The sequence below is a fragment of the Petromyzon marinus genome, unplaced genomic scaffold (assembly GCF_048934315.1).
Source record: "Petromyzon marinus isolate PM22_M1 ecotype Great Lakes invasive population unplaced genomic scaffold, UKy_Petmar_22M1.pri1.0 PM_Scaffold_174, whole genome shotgun sequence".
Taxonomy (NCBI): domain Eukaryota; kingdom Metazoa; phylum Chordata; class Hyperoartia; order Petromyzontiformes; family Petromyzontidae; genus Petromyzon; species Petromyzon marinus.
The window spans coordinates 1-15,996 of NW_027423140.1; the positions used below are offsets into that span (position 1 = coordinate 1).

Below are 15,996 nucleotides of genomic sequence, written 5' to 3' on the forward strand. Positions count from 1 at the left end.
AACATCTTAAAGTGACTACGCGCAACAGATATAAATCCAGGAAGAAGCAGCAAAGTCTTCCAGAAAAAGCACCGAATATCAATGCTTAGCGCGACCCCATAAAACGCGGACTCGTGATCGCGTTCTTTGTCCCGTGCTTTCAGGTGAGAACAGGCGGCGGTGCTGGCTGAAGAAACGGACCTGCCACAATTATTTGCTCAGCCAATGAGAGTGGCATATGCTGAGCTAACCAAACCCCACCCCCCACGATTCAATTACCACCATTCGTTGTCAAATAAAAAATAATAATAAAACGTGCCCCCAAATATGATGACAGTGTTTAGCCGGGCGAGTTCTCATGAGACCGGGAGAGAGTCCCAGGCTCCACCTGGAAGAAACCTCACCACGGACATTTTGAGTGAGGGCAGCATCGCGAACACCCGGATTGGGAGCAGCTCCAACCTCGTCTTCCTCCCGCTGCTGAGTACAGCACATAATGATGAAGTTGTAATAAATTATAATGTTTTATTTATTACATTATATCTACCAACTGTATTATTAGCGCTATACTCGAAGCCCTCATATGTTCCTCATACGAAAAAAATCACGCTGTCAGGAACACATCCCCATTAATGCAATGGTATAATGACCCCTCTTAGCGCCGATTCCATTAGCGCTCACTTTTCCAAGAACCAATCTTGAGCGCTAAGCGAGGTCTGGCTGTACACAGTTGCACGCTGTTGTGGGTATACCATTGAACGTTAGTTGAGTATAATAATGCATTGAATGTGGTTGCACCTCTGATTAACATGATTGGCTATGGACGGTATGAAAGAAGTTCAGCATACATAACGTGTTGATTGTTATATATAAGTGTGCTAATTGAAAGGAACTGGTCTCCACAGACATGAGTCTAATTTGAATTGAGAGCAATGGAACAATGAGAACCCTGTAGGAAGGCGTTGAGGTTGGCTCACAATGTGCCGGAGACATCCCTGACTCCAGATCCTCATGATACTAATCAGCTGGGCCGCATCAAGCGCACAACGCGAGAACAAGCTTAAGTAACCTTTAACTGCACAAAAGGAGGACAGATTGGTGGCCAAGCTGTAGAGGTCCCAATTACATTGGCACGCTTTTCATTGCCTCACAAGAGAGAGAGTGGCGCTTCTCTCCCATGAGAAGGGCCAGATAATAAATGGCAGAAAAAAATGTGGATGCGTTGGTCAATTCATGATGTGAGTGTATCCACACGTGCCACCGCTAAACTGTGGGCAGACCAACGGTGCATTATGTAAGTTGAACTTCTTTCGCACCCTGTGTAGCCAACCGTGCTAATTGGAGGTGCGGTGGACAGGGCAACAAACATAATACAAATAGCAAGTTCTAAAGAAGAATGAGTTTTCAATGTAGATGTAAAAGTGCACGGCCCCAGTGGCTTCGGCATTGTGTGGTCCACGTGGGCACGAGCACGATAGCTCGTGCCATTGGGAAGCCGGCCCCATCGCCACGAGAGCCGGGCCTTACGCCATCAAGATGAAGAGCCACCAGTGAACGTGGAGTGGAGAAGCAGCAGCAGAAGAGGAGTAGGTGGTCTAACACAGCTCTCATACGTTGAGAGCGACAAGCTACAGAGGGAGCTTCAGGAGTTCAGAAGCTGGAGTCAAACAGCAGTTGAGCTGTTTAAAGGGGCCGTCCATATATGACGTCACGCACCTGGTGGGGGGGGGGGGGTCAGACATTTGTGACGGTGTGTGACGAGGGGGGGGGGGGGGTTTGGGAAATGTGACGTCACATCAGAATGCGCAACTTTAAATAAATATAGACAACACGTTCTACTTAATTAAAAATACTTTTTAAGTAATGTTTTCTCCTACAACATCAGAGTGCAGCGGCACATTAAATACGCACCACAATGACAATAGTTTAAAGCGATTTGAAGCACGTTTTATATTTTTTTGGGGGGGGCAGAGCTTTGTGACGTCATATTTGAGGGGGGGGGTCTGACTTTTCGTGACGCCGTGTGACGAGGGGGGGGGGGTCAAAAATCGTCCAAAATCGCGTGACGTCATTTACGGACGGCCCCAAAGAAGGCCTCTGACGATTATTGCCGTTGTTGAGTGACCAGGAGAGACAAGTGGGACTCGAGGTGAACATCCACGCGGAGGAGAGAAAAAACCGCCTGCAGTGAGCTGCACCAATCACAGTCACGAGCCGTAACACGGGCTAAACAGTGACTTTGTTATAACTACAGGTCCGTGCACTATCATGCTGGCGAAGATATCTATCCGTGTCTCACCTGATGGACAGAGTGAGTGCTGTCACTGTAGACACCCAGGAGGAGATCGTGCGTTCCTGCACTTGGGCAGAGTTCGTCCGCTGACAGCACCGCTGCCGCAGGGATGACCGGTGTCACGACGGCATCATCCCTGCGTCGTTCGTCAAGCCCCCAGCTGCCACTGTCGCCTTGTGGCTGCGTCGCCGCGGTATCACGCTGCTAACGTCGATCAGCACCGGTGGAGGAGGAGGAGGCGGCATCGCGCGCAACAGAAGTCGCCTGCTCATCGACTGCCACTAAGGATCCCGGACTCTGTTTAAAGTCCATTCATCGATAAGTACCACGACTTCTCCGTGTCTGCGGCAACAAGGCCCTTGTTAATTTTGAGTCGTGCATTCATCCCCTCTGCTACTTCTTACTATATCGGGTTGTTTTATGTTCACTGCTTTTGCATGCAGACAATTGGGCGTGATATGAGTATCTTTGTAACGGTATTATGATGTTGTAGCAAACATTGGTTGCATATTAATGACCTACGTTCTGGCTTTTAAGAAAGAAAGGACTTGCTTCCATTGGAGTCCTGTTTCCATGCGTGTGGTCGCTTGCGATTGCGGGTGTGTGGACTACAAGGGAGGGAATTGTGTGAGGTCCAAGATGGACCAACCATCACAGCCACGTGTCGGGAAGATTCACCGAACTGCTTCGAGGACTTTAGTGGGCAAACAAGGCAACGTATGGCCAGATAGGAGAGTTTCAGCCCTGCAAAATAAAAGATGCTTAGAATCAATATCGAGATTGGATTAGACTTTTATTGTGAAATCAGTGGGTACTGAGGACTAAGATGAGGAACGTGTGAGGAACTTGTCAAGTCGGTGCATACCGATTCCAGTCCAGTACCATCGGTAACTTGTCCGCTGCCACAAAACTCCGTCATCGTTATTGAAAAGCGGATGAGAGCATCGCAGATTGTATCGCAGAGTCACGCCGTTTGTCAACACGCTGGCATTATGGTGATTTCCGTCCCCAATATGCTTATGGAGCACGTTTAGTGAGTTGTCAAGGGGTCTGACTTTGTCACAAATGTCACCGTGACATCCAGCACCGGTCTCCCCACCATCATCTCGCGCCTGCGGCTGAATGTGAAAAAAGAAAGATCGGGAACAAAACTTGAGGTGAACGTGGGGGCTCAGCCAAGTTGATGCCCACGATCAACCTGGTGGTCACTTCGTGCTCGATGAATCGGACCGTCGATGGCTCAGTGACTACTTTTTGAGTGGGGACGCGGAGGGTTAGCAAGATAAAACGTCAGATAAAATGGTCATGCTACCAAGTGTCAGTGTGTAGTATTACCATCCTAGCTCAATCTTGTTTCTAAATAAAATGTGTATAGAAATAAAATTGATTTTCAATGGTTTGATACCTGAATGGACACCCTGTATGTTGACCATAACTCACACATCAGCGGATGTGCCCATGCAGAGACCTACAGACATACTCATATGGAGACCTATTGACACAAATATCCATGATAGACTCACAAAGATACCCATAGACTCACCTAGAGACATTTAGACTCGCACAGAGATCCATAAACTCATGAAGATGCTCACACAGAGACCCATAGACTCACAGAGACACCGATAGACTCACACAGAGACCCATAGGCTCACACAGAGACCCAAAACCTCTCTGCCCCTCTTCAAGTCCAGACTCAAGGCCTTAATTTTACCATCCACGTATGACTGCCTATTTATCTTTATTAAGTAATGATGTCCACTGTGCACACCATCAGACCTTGTATGATCAGGTTTCTGGCCTTTAAAAGCGTCTTTTTCGGAGTTTAACTCTACTGATCAAATCTGGATTTGAATTAACGATGTCAATTTTTTTCCCAGATGATGGTATTAGATGTGTTTAAGGTGACACGAAAACACCTGACAAGTAGATCCACCGTGAGAAGGAGCGACCCTCTCCCTCCTGAAACCCAAAAAGCCGCAAGACTCACCTTACAGCTACAGACCAGTATCCCTCTTGTCCTCCCTCTCCAAGCTAAAGGAACGAGCCATTGCTTGCCAGACTTTCCCCCATTATCGACCCCCAACTGCCTCCCGATCAAGCCGAATTTCGAACTGGTTGTAGGCTGCTGCTGACAATAAATCGTTGCCTTCAAAGATGCCTGGTTTACAGCTTAAGTAGAAAATCGGCGCAGCAACGGTCGATCTCTCTGCTGCCTGTTACACTTGTAAAGACCACTTGGACGCACTTGTCTTGAGATGCTTTTCTTTATTAAGGAGTCACGTGCTCACACTCGGACAGATGGAGACCCCCACTGCAAAAGCCCCGAGTCTCCCGCGCATCTCCCTTTTCTACGGTCCGAGGCCACGCCCCCAGTCTCGAACCTTCCCTTTGGCCATCACAAATGAGACCTCAACCCAAGTGTCTTATCATCGTGTGGACATTCATAGAAGCCACATCATCTCTGTGCTGCACTTTGATTCAACGTGTTTCTTATAGACAACACCGCACTATGGGGATAATCCGAATCCCGTATGACGAGATGGTCAGATATTCAGCAGGAAGATTGTTGCAACATCAGCTTTGAGAGACACGTCAAACACCAACACACACACAGGTGCACACACGGACACCTCATGACGCACCCCATACATTGCCATCTACGCGGCTTGTTCAATCCACTGCTGGATGAACGCCTCTCACGCACCGTGTGGGTGTGGCTGTGTGACCATACCTCGTCACGCCGGCCACGCGTGGATAAATCTACTGCTGGATGAGGGCCTACCCCTAAACCGTCTCCCCGGGGGTGGTCAATCCCGGACGCGTTCCCTTCCCTTGGTAGCCACTCGACTCGCACGTCCTGGCCATCGGCCCACGTGGCCGGGATGCGGCCAGCCCGAGGCCCACTGAACATCCCGCAGCGATGATGATGATGTAGATGATGATGATGTAGACGATGATGATGTAGATGATGCAGATGATGATGATGGTGTGGACGATGTAGATGATGATGTTCATGTAGACGATGATAATGTGGATGTGGATAATGATTTGGATGATGATGTTGATGCGGATCATGAATTGGATGATGATGATGATTATGTGGATGATGTCGATGATGTTGTGGATGATGTGGATGATGTAAATGATTATATGGTTGATGATGTAGATGAAGATGATGATGTGGGTGATGATGTGGATAATGTTGTGGATGACGTGACATGATGTGGCTGATGATGTAGATGGTGATAATGATGAGGTGGATAATGTAGATGTGAATGATGCTGATGTGGATGTTGTTGATGATGTGGATGATGGAGATGTGGACGATGATGTGGATGATGATGTGGACGATGAAGATGTAGATGATGATGTGGTTGATGAATATGTGGACGATTATATGGATGATGGTGTAGATGATGATGCTGTGGATGATGATGACGATGATGTGGATGATGATGATGTTGATGGCGATGATGATTAAGTGACTGATGCTGATGTCCTCACCCTGCACGTGTTCCCCACTCCACGTCTTCTTCACCTTCTGCCGCTCAGAGTCTCACCCCAAGCTCGCCTCGCTCTCCCCTCGCTTCTTCTTCTTCACTCTCGAGGCCTCTCGTTCCAACCTCGCCACGCGTCCCCTGAGCCCCCGATCCACGTCGATTTGGGTCGCAGCTGCTGAGTGGAGAGGCCCAAAACGCCGAGCGGCCAACAACTCAGAGCACTGTTCAAGATACCTCTGCGTGTGTGTGGTTGGGTTCGGCCAAGTGGTCATTTTAGGTCGTGATTCGTGTCGGGGTTAAGCGGTCGCGTTGACCACCATCACTCACGGGGTAGTGGACCCCCCGTGAGTGACCAACCGTCACTCACGGGAAGGGGGGGGCAATGGACCCCCCGTGAGTTACCAACCGTCACTCACCAATTCAAAATCATGAACTTCAATATTCGTGGAAAACTCCGATGAGCTATGAAGTTCTTTTTGTACAAATGTCCAGTAGAGACGGGTTCAGAAAGTTGCACCAATACCAAAAAAACGATACACGTGAAAAGTATAAGAGAGGAAAGCAAATCCCGAAAACTAAATTAATTACACTTTTATTTATTAAACCAGATGAAGCCCACTGAGCTATTGAGTTCTTCAGAAGCGATAGACAGGCCCATGTCTGTCTACAGTGGGAAATGTAGAGCCGTGGGTTCATCCGCAGTGTAAAATGTGATCGACGTGCTCCTCCTTCATCTTGTTGCAGTTGGCGACCCCCCCGAGGGATCCCGCGGGGCTGTGCCCGGGACCCCCTCCCCGGATGAAGCCCGAGGCACGGCGCGGGTCGCCGTGCCGGAGCTGACGGGAGCCGCGCAGGCGGCGGCGGGGCCGTGTTTCAGGGCAGAGCCCCAGGTGAGGGGGAGGAGCCACAGGTGGTGGGTGGGGCGGGGCCAACTAGTGCCACTCAGCCAATCACAACGCTGGGAGTACATTGGGGTGGGTATTGGATGATAGGCGACTTTTCAGGCAATGATCCATCTGCAGAGCACATCACAGTTATTTGCCCTTTCATAACGTCGCCGATAGAGGGTGGCCCACAAGTTAGGACACACAGAGTTATTGTATTTATTTATTTAAACAAATCACAGAGGATTATTTTGTTATGGTATTAATAATGATAACAAAAATATGTAAACTTTTAGACTAAATGATTAAAACGTTGCAATTTTAGTGACACGATAAATGGAACTTTTGGGCCAACCTGTATTTTGCACTCCTATCACGTGTTGATATTGTTCGTTGTTGTAACGTTCTTACCTGCCCCAACTGGACATCTATACGAAAGAGCTTTATAGCTCATCGGATTCCTCCAGTCTAAATATATATTCTGATTCCGATAATAATGTGTAATAAATATATAATGTATGATTACATATAAAAAGCGACGTTTCAAGCAATGGCCTTTCTGCAGAGCACATTAATAGCTGTTGTCCCGTTCATAACGTCGCCTATAGAGGCTGGCCCACAAGTCAGGATTCATGGAGTTATTATGTTCATTTGAACAAACAACAGGATTATTTTGTTATAGATAGTAACAATGATAATAGATACACTTTTGACTTCAATAATACATAATTAAAAGTTGTAATGTCAGTGGCACGATAAAGGAAATATCCCTCTGTCCTAACATTTGGGCCACCCTGTATAATAATGTGAAGTAAATATATAATGCATGATTAAATATATAACAGGCACCGTTTCAGGCCATGGCCCATCTGCAGAGCACATCAACAGTTGTTGGTATATTTCATAACGTGGCCTACAGAGGGTGGCCCACAAGTCAGCACACGCAATTATTATATTTATCTTAACAGATAACGGAGGGATATTTAGTTGAATTTTAACAAATGTTAAAACTTACTCCCATTACCATTTTTAAATATATTTAGGACCTTGTTATTGCCTTCTATTGCCTTCTTTAGCATACGTAACAACGAACTGAACTCGTTCATCTTTAGTCAATGGCACCTTCTTCATAGACTATTTTACGAGTTAAAGTGAGTTTGATGCAGATTTCCCATCGGTTCATGGACTAAAATTGTATTTCTTTTGGTGATAAAACAGTCCCACGTGTGTTGGGATCCCAGTCCAGATGGGAGGAGTAATTGTGGATGTGTTGACTGCGTTGTTGTGGCAGGACCCAACCACGACTGTGGCAGCTGGAGCGGAGGGCACCTCGTCCGGTAACGACCTCACGGTCTTGGCCCCCACCTCGTCCAACGAGGTGCCGGTGGCGGCAGACGAGAGGCATTGCACCCAACCCAGCTGCCTTCCCCATGGCCGGCTGGAACCCTCCCCGGTGTCAGCCACAGAACGCCAAAACATCAGCGTGTCTGTGCTGCCTGCAACCCAAGGTGAGCGTGCAATTACGCAGCCTCGAGGCATCTTGTTAGGGTGGTAGCCACCAAAGCAAGGCCGATTTCCAACCACAACTTTTGCCATTCAACAGTAACACGAGGAGCTCAAAACACCTATCGGTCAACGTGACAGGCGCATCACATTTGTCGTGAACTTTAACCTTACACTGAAATCTGGAGAAAAATATTTCTGGTTAAGAGGAGCAGTACGGGTGCTGGCTGGGGCCACTGAATATCCACGCCAGCCCCATCGGCAGTGCAGCGCTCTGCGATGACGCCGGCTTCCGCCACCACCGTTCCCTTTGTGCAGAGGAGGACGACGGCATTCCGGCGGCACGGCTCTCGCTGTTTGCGCCGGAGCGGCTGAGCCTCAGGTGGGAGAACGACGTGGGCAAGGGTGCCGGCCTGCGCAACCTGGGGAACACCTGCTTCCTCAACGCCACGCTGCAGTGCCTCGCCTACACGCCGCTGCTCGTGAACTACCTGCTGCTGCAAGAGCACTGCAGCACCTGTAAGTACCCCCCTGGCACTCTCGTTTACCCATGGGCTAGGTTATTGTCACAGTTAATTTGGCTGCTATGAATTTCACACTTGATAAGCCACTTCGTTGAGCTATCATTCGTGGTCAGATCGCTTCTGAAGAAGCAGCTAATAGCTCAGTCGACTTTGCCTGGTAAAATACAAACATAGATTAGTTTTATTTGTAATTGTTTTAAAGTGTTAACATTATGAGACCTCCTTTGCCAGAAACAAGATATAGGAATAGGTTTTACCCTTTTAACTGGCACAAAAAACTGACACCTTTATTCAAGGCATCATGTTTGCAATAACCACAACACAAGCAGTCAAAATGCAAACAAAAAAGACAACTCTGATAATAATATGCACTGTCCTTGAATTTGATTGGTCCACACCCGAGACAGCTTTTCTTATAGCCTAGTCTCCATTGGTGTTGGACCAGAAGACGCCAAAAGGCGTACAACTCAAAAACAGCGCACTATCAGAGTATTGAGGGCTCGGGGTGAGCATTAACATTATGAGACCTCCTTTGCCAGAAACAAGATATAGGAATAGGTTTTACCCCTTTTAACTGGCACAAAAACTGACACCTTTATTCAAGGCATCATGTTTGCAATAACCACAACACAAGCAGTCAAAATGCAAACAAAAAAGACAAGTCTGATAATAATATGCACTGTCCTTGAATTTGATTGGTCCACACCCGAGACAGCTTTTCTTAGAGCCTAGTCTCCATTAATGTTGGACCAGAAGACGCCAAAAGGCGTACAACTCAAAAACAGCGCACTATCAGAGTATTGAGGGCTCGGGGTGAGCATTAACATTATGAGACCTCCTTTGCCAGAAACAAGATATAGGAATAGGTTTTACCCTTTTAACTGGCACAAAAACTGACACCTTTATTCAAGGCATCATGTTTGCAATAACCACAACACAAGCAGTCAAAATGCAAACAAAAAAGACAACTCTGCCAGTTAAAAGGGTAAAACCTATTCCTATATCTTGTTTCTGGCATAGGAGGTCTCATAATGTTAATGCTCACCCCGAGCCCTCAATACTCTGATAGTGCGCTGTTTTTGAGTTGTACGCCTTTTGGCGTCTTCTGGTCCAACACCAATGGAGACTAGGCTCTAAGAAAAGCTGTCTCGGGTGTGGACCAATCAAATTCAAGGACAGTGCATATTATTATCAGAGTTGTCTTTTTTGTTTGCATTTTGACTGCTTGTGTTGTGGTTATTGCAAACATGATGTTTTGAATAAAGGTGTCAGTTTTTGTGCCAGTTAAAAGGGTAAAACCTATTCCTATGTTTTAAAGTGGTTTGTTCACCTTTCCTATATTTTCCACTCCTATCGTGTTTTTGTTTTGTTTGTTGTTGTAATGTTCTCACGCCGCACCATTATTGGACATCTGCAAATAAAGAACTTCATAGCTCATCGGATTCCTCAAGCATAAATCAATATTGTGTTTTTGATAAGCACATGCACACGTGGCCAACGTGTTTAATAGGCTGCACAGATTTAACTTGGGCTTATAAAGCATCTTGTGATGCAATTGGTACTTAGACGCTACATTCATTGCGTTTGCTGCTGGTGCCAGGTTTCCTAGCATTTGTTGTTACTCCCCAGCTGGGCTGAGTGCGAGTGGCGTGCGCTGACGGATTGTGCCACCTGTGCCCTCGTTCGCAGGCCAACAGAGCGACTTTTGCCTAATGTGCGTCATGGAGCGTCACGTTGTCAGCACATTCAACAACTCGCAGAGAGTGCTGACACCCAGCGGCATCACTAAAAACATCACGCGTGAGTCCCACAACTACGTTCACACTTGGACTCGAAGGAGAAGCCATCGCCGCGATCTTTCGCCATCTGTGTTCCAAGTCCTTTGCACTGCTCCTTTTGACATGTTGGGGAGCTCTTGAAGGATGTCATCAGATCCTGTACCTGTCACTTTGTCCCCATGTCCATTTCTCTGCAGGCATCGCCAAACACCTGCGCATTGGGAGACAGGAAGATGCCCACGAGTTTCTGCGATACGTGGTAGATGCCATGCAAGCCTCATGCCTCCATGGCCACAGCGAGTGAGTACCGCGCGCCAGTCAACTTGCGGCAGTCGTTCTGCAGTTCGATACCTCACGGCTCCCTCTTGGTTTTCTGCACGATTGTCCTTCGACGTCTGTGAGAAGCTACTCACACTTTTGTGGGAACACCTGGGAGATGCAGAGGACCGGCCCTGCTGGCACCACGGTTCTTTCACCTTGGTCCTTACGTGGGCCGTCTTTTGTTTGAGCATTTCACGTTGCCGATAAATACCGGGGGGTCGATGTCTAAACGTGCGGTGGCCCCTTGACATCATTGCTCGTGTTGACGGGCGGCACGTGGCACGCTGGGCATTACAAAACTGCCGGGCAACAGCACCGCGTGTCGGCTGCCAGCTTGCCCCCAGCTCTGTGGCTGTGCCGTGAATGTGGCTGCCCTGTGCAGACGCTACCACGTTTGGTTGCTACAGAGCACGCGTTGCAGTGCTAAAGGGAAAGAGTGAATCGACAGCTCCGGCAATGGTGTAACTCTCACACACGCGTGTGCATCCGGTAAAGGTGCTACTGCTGCTGCCGCTGTAACCACCGTGTGGTGTCGTTCTCTGTGACGTGGCAGGCTGGACAGATACACGGAGGCTACCACCCTCATTTACCAGATCTTCGGGGGTTACCTTCGATCACGTGGCGAGTTGTGCGCACTCCTCTACAAACTTGTTAACCGCGAGCAGCAAGCGCATCATCACAGTGTAGACGCGCTCGCGTTGCAGCGTTTACACACTCTCACGCACGTGCCACACGGAATAACCTTTTACCAGTTGGTAAAAAGTACCAATTACCTATGTCAGTGGGAAGCGTGCATTTAGTTTGACTAAGTAACATGTGACGTCCCTTCCTAATGTGTGCTTGTGTTTTGCAGTGGAGTGCATGCAGTGCTGCAACCACTCCGACACCTATGACACGTGCCTGGGCATTGCACTCCATATTAATGTAAGCAATGAGAAAGCCATCGCTTAACAGTTATACATCTACGTACGGTGCGGAATTAGTTAAATGTACATACATCACGTACATGAACAACAACCGCCATTCTCCACTAAGTGGCGGTGATGTCACCACGGTGCTTGTGCCAGCCTGAGTGCCTTTTAAGGCCACGTGTAGTGTCGAACGCCCACTGGCAGGTCACGGGACAGACCATGGGTTGACTGAGATGACTGGCCGATGCACCACCTGTGCCCCCTGCTGTGCCAACATGCATAACACACACATACATAAATCAGCCACTTAACATCCAAACACACTGCCAGTAGCGTGCATGATCTCTTTTTTTGCGTTTGTACGATTTCATACGAAAGAAATGAATAAAAAATAACGAACAACAAAAAGTGAGTAGACTTATTGTTTAAAAGTTGGGGAACACGTGCGCTGGCTGGGGTTGTTGTCGTGCAGGTGCTGTTGCAAGGGGGAAGCGACGAAGACGATGGCTCTCCACCGCCTGCCCAACGTCCTCACCGTCTCCATCAAGCGGTACAACCTCTACGGCGTGAAGATCAACCGGGTAACGATTCTGCCCCTCCACATCGCTCTAATTAATTTATTTTATTACAGCCCTTGTCAGTTCAACGCTGGAGAAAATGCCTCTCCATGTTGGAATAAGTGCTACGGAAAGACTCGCCCCCCGTCATATGACTGTAGAATTTCCACCACTTGCTCAGGGCTATCAACAGGAGATGAGCACCGTCTTCAACGCTCAAATGAGCGAGACATCAAGTCATCACGTTGACGTGTAACTTAGATGGTGCCCATCTCTGCTGCCCACCCCACCACCCCTGCCGTTTCCTCTTCTAACGTTTGTCTCTGTGCGCTGCCTGTAGAACATCACCTACCCGGAGCACCTGGACATGCAACCCTTCACCTCAACGTCTCAGGGCGAGCCCGCAATCTACTCCCTGTACTCGGTGCTGGTGCACAAGGGAGCCGACTCCAACAGCGGCCATTATTATTGCTACAATAAGGTAATTACATTTGTTACCATCAAACAATAACAATGCACATCTGCAATGCGCCCATAATGTTACAAATGTCCAATAGGGAAGAATAAATAGAAGACTTGTTTGTGTTCTTGCATCTTGATGTACTTATGCAATTTCTACTTACAGTATATATACTTTATTTATTTGTATTTAGTGACTTCCTTAGCATTCCTACACTTTGCACTCCAATCGGTGTTGTATTGTTTGTTGTTGTTGTTGTAATTTTCTGACCCGCCCCTACTGGACATCTGTTGAAAAGAGCTTCGTAGATCATCAAATTCTTTCAGCACAAATAATTATTCTGATTCCGATGAAATTGGTCCAAGGCCAGCGATGCAGTGACATGGTCAGGCAGACCGTTCTGTAACTTCAGCACCATCATAGCAAACGTAGCACCTTCTGCAGCTCTGACGATGGAGTGATGCTCTTTACGAACTTGTTGTCTAGAGTGTATCGTGTCTTGTTATTAATGAACGGAGGAGGTTGGGTGCAGTTGTGTAAACATTGTAACTAAGTGTAGCCGTGCTGTGACTGTGCGCAGATCAGCGATGGACAATGGTGCTGTATGAACGACTCCATCGTGCGGCACGTCGACACCAAGGCTGTTATGAACGAGCAGGCCTACATGCTCTTCTATATTCGGTAAGTCGCCTTCTCTCCCCTTCACTTTAACCTGCACTTACAACCGTCCCCCAGACCAGCTCACTGGAAAGATATTGTCTTGTGCGAGCAGCAGTGTCTCCTTTGAAGGCGGGTGTTAACGGTTTGCCACGCGTTGGTGCGTGCATGCAGGTCCCCAGAATTGAACGCGCCGCCAGCGGACAGCTACTGCCCGCTGGAGCACGTCAAGGCGACGTCCCGCTTGTGCCTCAAGCGGCCCCACTCGGCGAAGGGAGACCCCGGACCCTGTCTGTGTACGGCAGCTCTCCTCACCGGCGCGCAAGGTAAAGGATGGATTTGAAACGTCGCCCCGTGTGCATGGAAATGCCCAGGGAGAATGTACACCCTGACAGCGCATCGTTTTATATTAAGGGAATGGTGAAGTACAGCGATCTTCTAGTTTATACTTCAGACCGGTTTTGTTTCATTCACCCAATGTCGAGCGGTTTGGACTTTAGCGCCATCATCTTCTTTACCTCCAGAAACCCAAGACGTCGAACCGCCTCAATGGGAACAACTGCCGGAGCAACTGCAAGGGCCACGGCAGGAACAGCAGCAGCAGCAGCTACCGGCAACGCCAGGCATGCAACAGCCGCTGCCGCTAGTCCCAGAGCAGCCACCACCACCCCGATCTCACAGCAGCCGCTGCCATTCCACCAGCAACCACCGCCGGTCCTGCAGCAGCCACCACCACCACCACCGCCGCCACTCTTGAAGCAGCCGCCGTCAGCACCACAGCAGCTGCTGCCACCGCGTGTCCCACAGCAGCCAGTCCAACAGCAGCCAGTCCAACAGCAGCCAGTCCAACAGCAGCCACCGCCACCAGTCCCACCACAGCCACCGCCACTCTGGTCGCACAGCAGCCACCACCGATGTAACAACTGGCACTCGCCCCACCAATAGAAGTCGGTGCTTAAAATCCATGATCGCGTGTCTAACCTCTTGCTTCCGCTCAAATTCAAAATAATTTTGAGAGACATTTTACGAAGGCACCAGGCAGCGGCTCACCATGGCGTCGCCCGCTCCCCAAAATGTACTCATCGCCGGCTTCACCACCAGCCCCTGCTTGTGTTGCAATCGAAACGTCGTACTCTATTATTTAATTTATTTTCTTTCTACGTGACTTTACCGAAAGAACAAAAGAGCAATTCCTGCAGTCATGAAAGCTTCAAATCAAGTTTTAATCCACGAAGACTTGAAAAACCCAGCACGAAAGCGCTTAAAATCACGCCAGCCATTCTGGGAAACAGGAGCCAAGATCCATGCAGGCGGCACCAACCCATTATGGCTTGGGGTTGCCGTTTATTCCCTGGCCAATCGTCAAGAGAGTTGGCACCAGTAACGTTATTGTGATGGTGACCGTAAAATTAACTGTCTCATAACAAATGAAGACAGAGGTTGTGTCCTCCGCAACGCGAGGCCGAAGTGCGCTCTCAGTGAGGTCGTGCAAGGTATTCCGGTACGGTTCTTGTCTCCGTTAATTTAAAATGCGGGGCTTTTATTTCGCGTTGTGTCGGGGATTTAAAAAGTCACCGGTGTTGCAAAGTATTTATTTATTTATCGAACTGTGAATACGTCGGCATTTTGTAAACTACATATCTGTTACTTTTTTACGTACGGGGCGTGGACATTTCAATGGACACGCTAACCGTAGCGCCAAGCCGTTACCACGTGAAATGTACGATACATGATGAACTTCGCCAAGCACTTTATTTCCATCTTCCATGATGCCTCCAGAAACAGCGGTTTCTGAACTCGTGAATGTAGATCGGTGACACTTCGGTCTCCTCGGAGTTTTTATCGTTTGTACAAAAGCAGCTCAAAGTGTGGGAAGGGAAAGCGAGATTAATGTTTTCCAGAGATTTTGTCTACCTCGTTTTGTATTTGCACTTGACATCAATATATACTTGTCGTGACAAAACTGGTCTCGCTTCCATTTCTTACTTTGCCATCGCAGTGTGTGTATGTGTCTTTGTGTGTGGGTGTATGTGTGTGTTTGTGTTTGTTTACGTGTGTTTATGTGTGTATGTATGTGTGTATGCAGGTGCGTGTGCTCGCTAACAGCACTTGCCCAAACAGCTTGTTTTGGCTATACGGGGGATCTTTGTCTTTGTATGTGTGTATGTTGATGGGTGTGTACGTGTTTGTGTGTGTGAATGCGTATGTGTGTATGTCTAATTACATTTTTCGGTCGTAGTTTAGTGGTAGTTAATTGAAGGCGGAGGGGTTACCAGCACCTCGCACCCGTCCAGAGCCCTCATTTAGCCGCTGTGATGGTCACAGACGCCATAAGGGGAAAGGGCCAATTGGAATTGGCCCTCTCCCCCACAGCACCGACCACGACAGCGTTGCCACAGAAGTACACTTGTATACACGTGCACTTGTTGTATTTCTCAGAAATGTTTGTGGGTAAGAGGTCAAGACCACGTTGCTGACCTAATTAAATGTTGAATATAAAAAGTGGATAAAAGGTAATGGTACAGCCCCTGCGGTTGTTCACGCAACTGCCGGCAAATGGGGCCTCCACGAGCGGGAGCTCCAGAGAGCGCCAGTGAGGGTCATTGGCCTACTCCTCCACATTGGT

The 15,996-nt window shown here is 48.3% G+C and overlaps 1 protein-coding gene across 1 annotated transcript; it reads left to right on the forward strand.

Annotated features, from left to right (window-relative positions):
- Positions 1-12,138: 12,138 nt before the first annotated feature.
- On the forward strand, positions 12,139-15,333 carry LOC142922801 (ubiquitin carboxyl-terminal hydrolase 36-like). The gene is made up of 5 exons (XM_076063737.1): positions 12,139-12,277; positions 12,594-12,734; positions 13,294-13,394; positions 13,545-13,696; positions 13,895-15,333. The coding sequence occupies exons 1-5, from the start codon at positions 12,200-12,202 to the stop codon at positions 14,125-14,127; spliced, it is 705 nt and encodes a 234-aa protein (XP_075919852.1). The 5' UTR covers positions 12,139-12,199; the 3' UTR covers positions 14,128-15,333.
- The last annotated feature ends 663 nt before the right edge of the window (positions 15,334-15,996 follow it).

Coding starts and splice junctions, on each gene's coding strand:
- LOC142922801 (XM_076063737.1), top strand. CDS start 12,200: ATGGCTCTCCACCGCCTGCCCAACGTCCTCACCGTCTCCATCAAGCGG. Junction 12,278..12,593: donor ACGGCGTGAAGATCAACCGG/GTAACGATTCTG, acceptor CGCTGCCTGTAG/AACATCACCTACCCGGAGCA. Junction 13,697..13,894: donor TCTCCTCACCGGCGCGCAAG/GTAAAGGATGGA, acceptor CTTTACCTCCAG/AAACCCAAGACGTCGAACCG.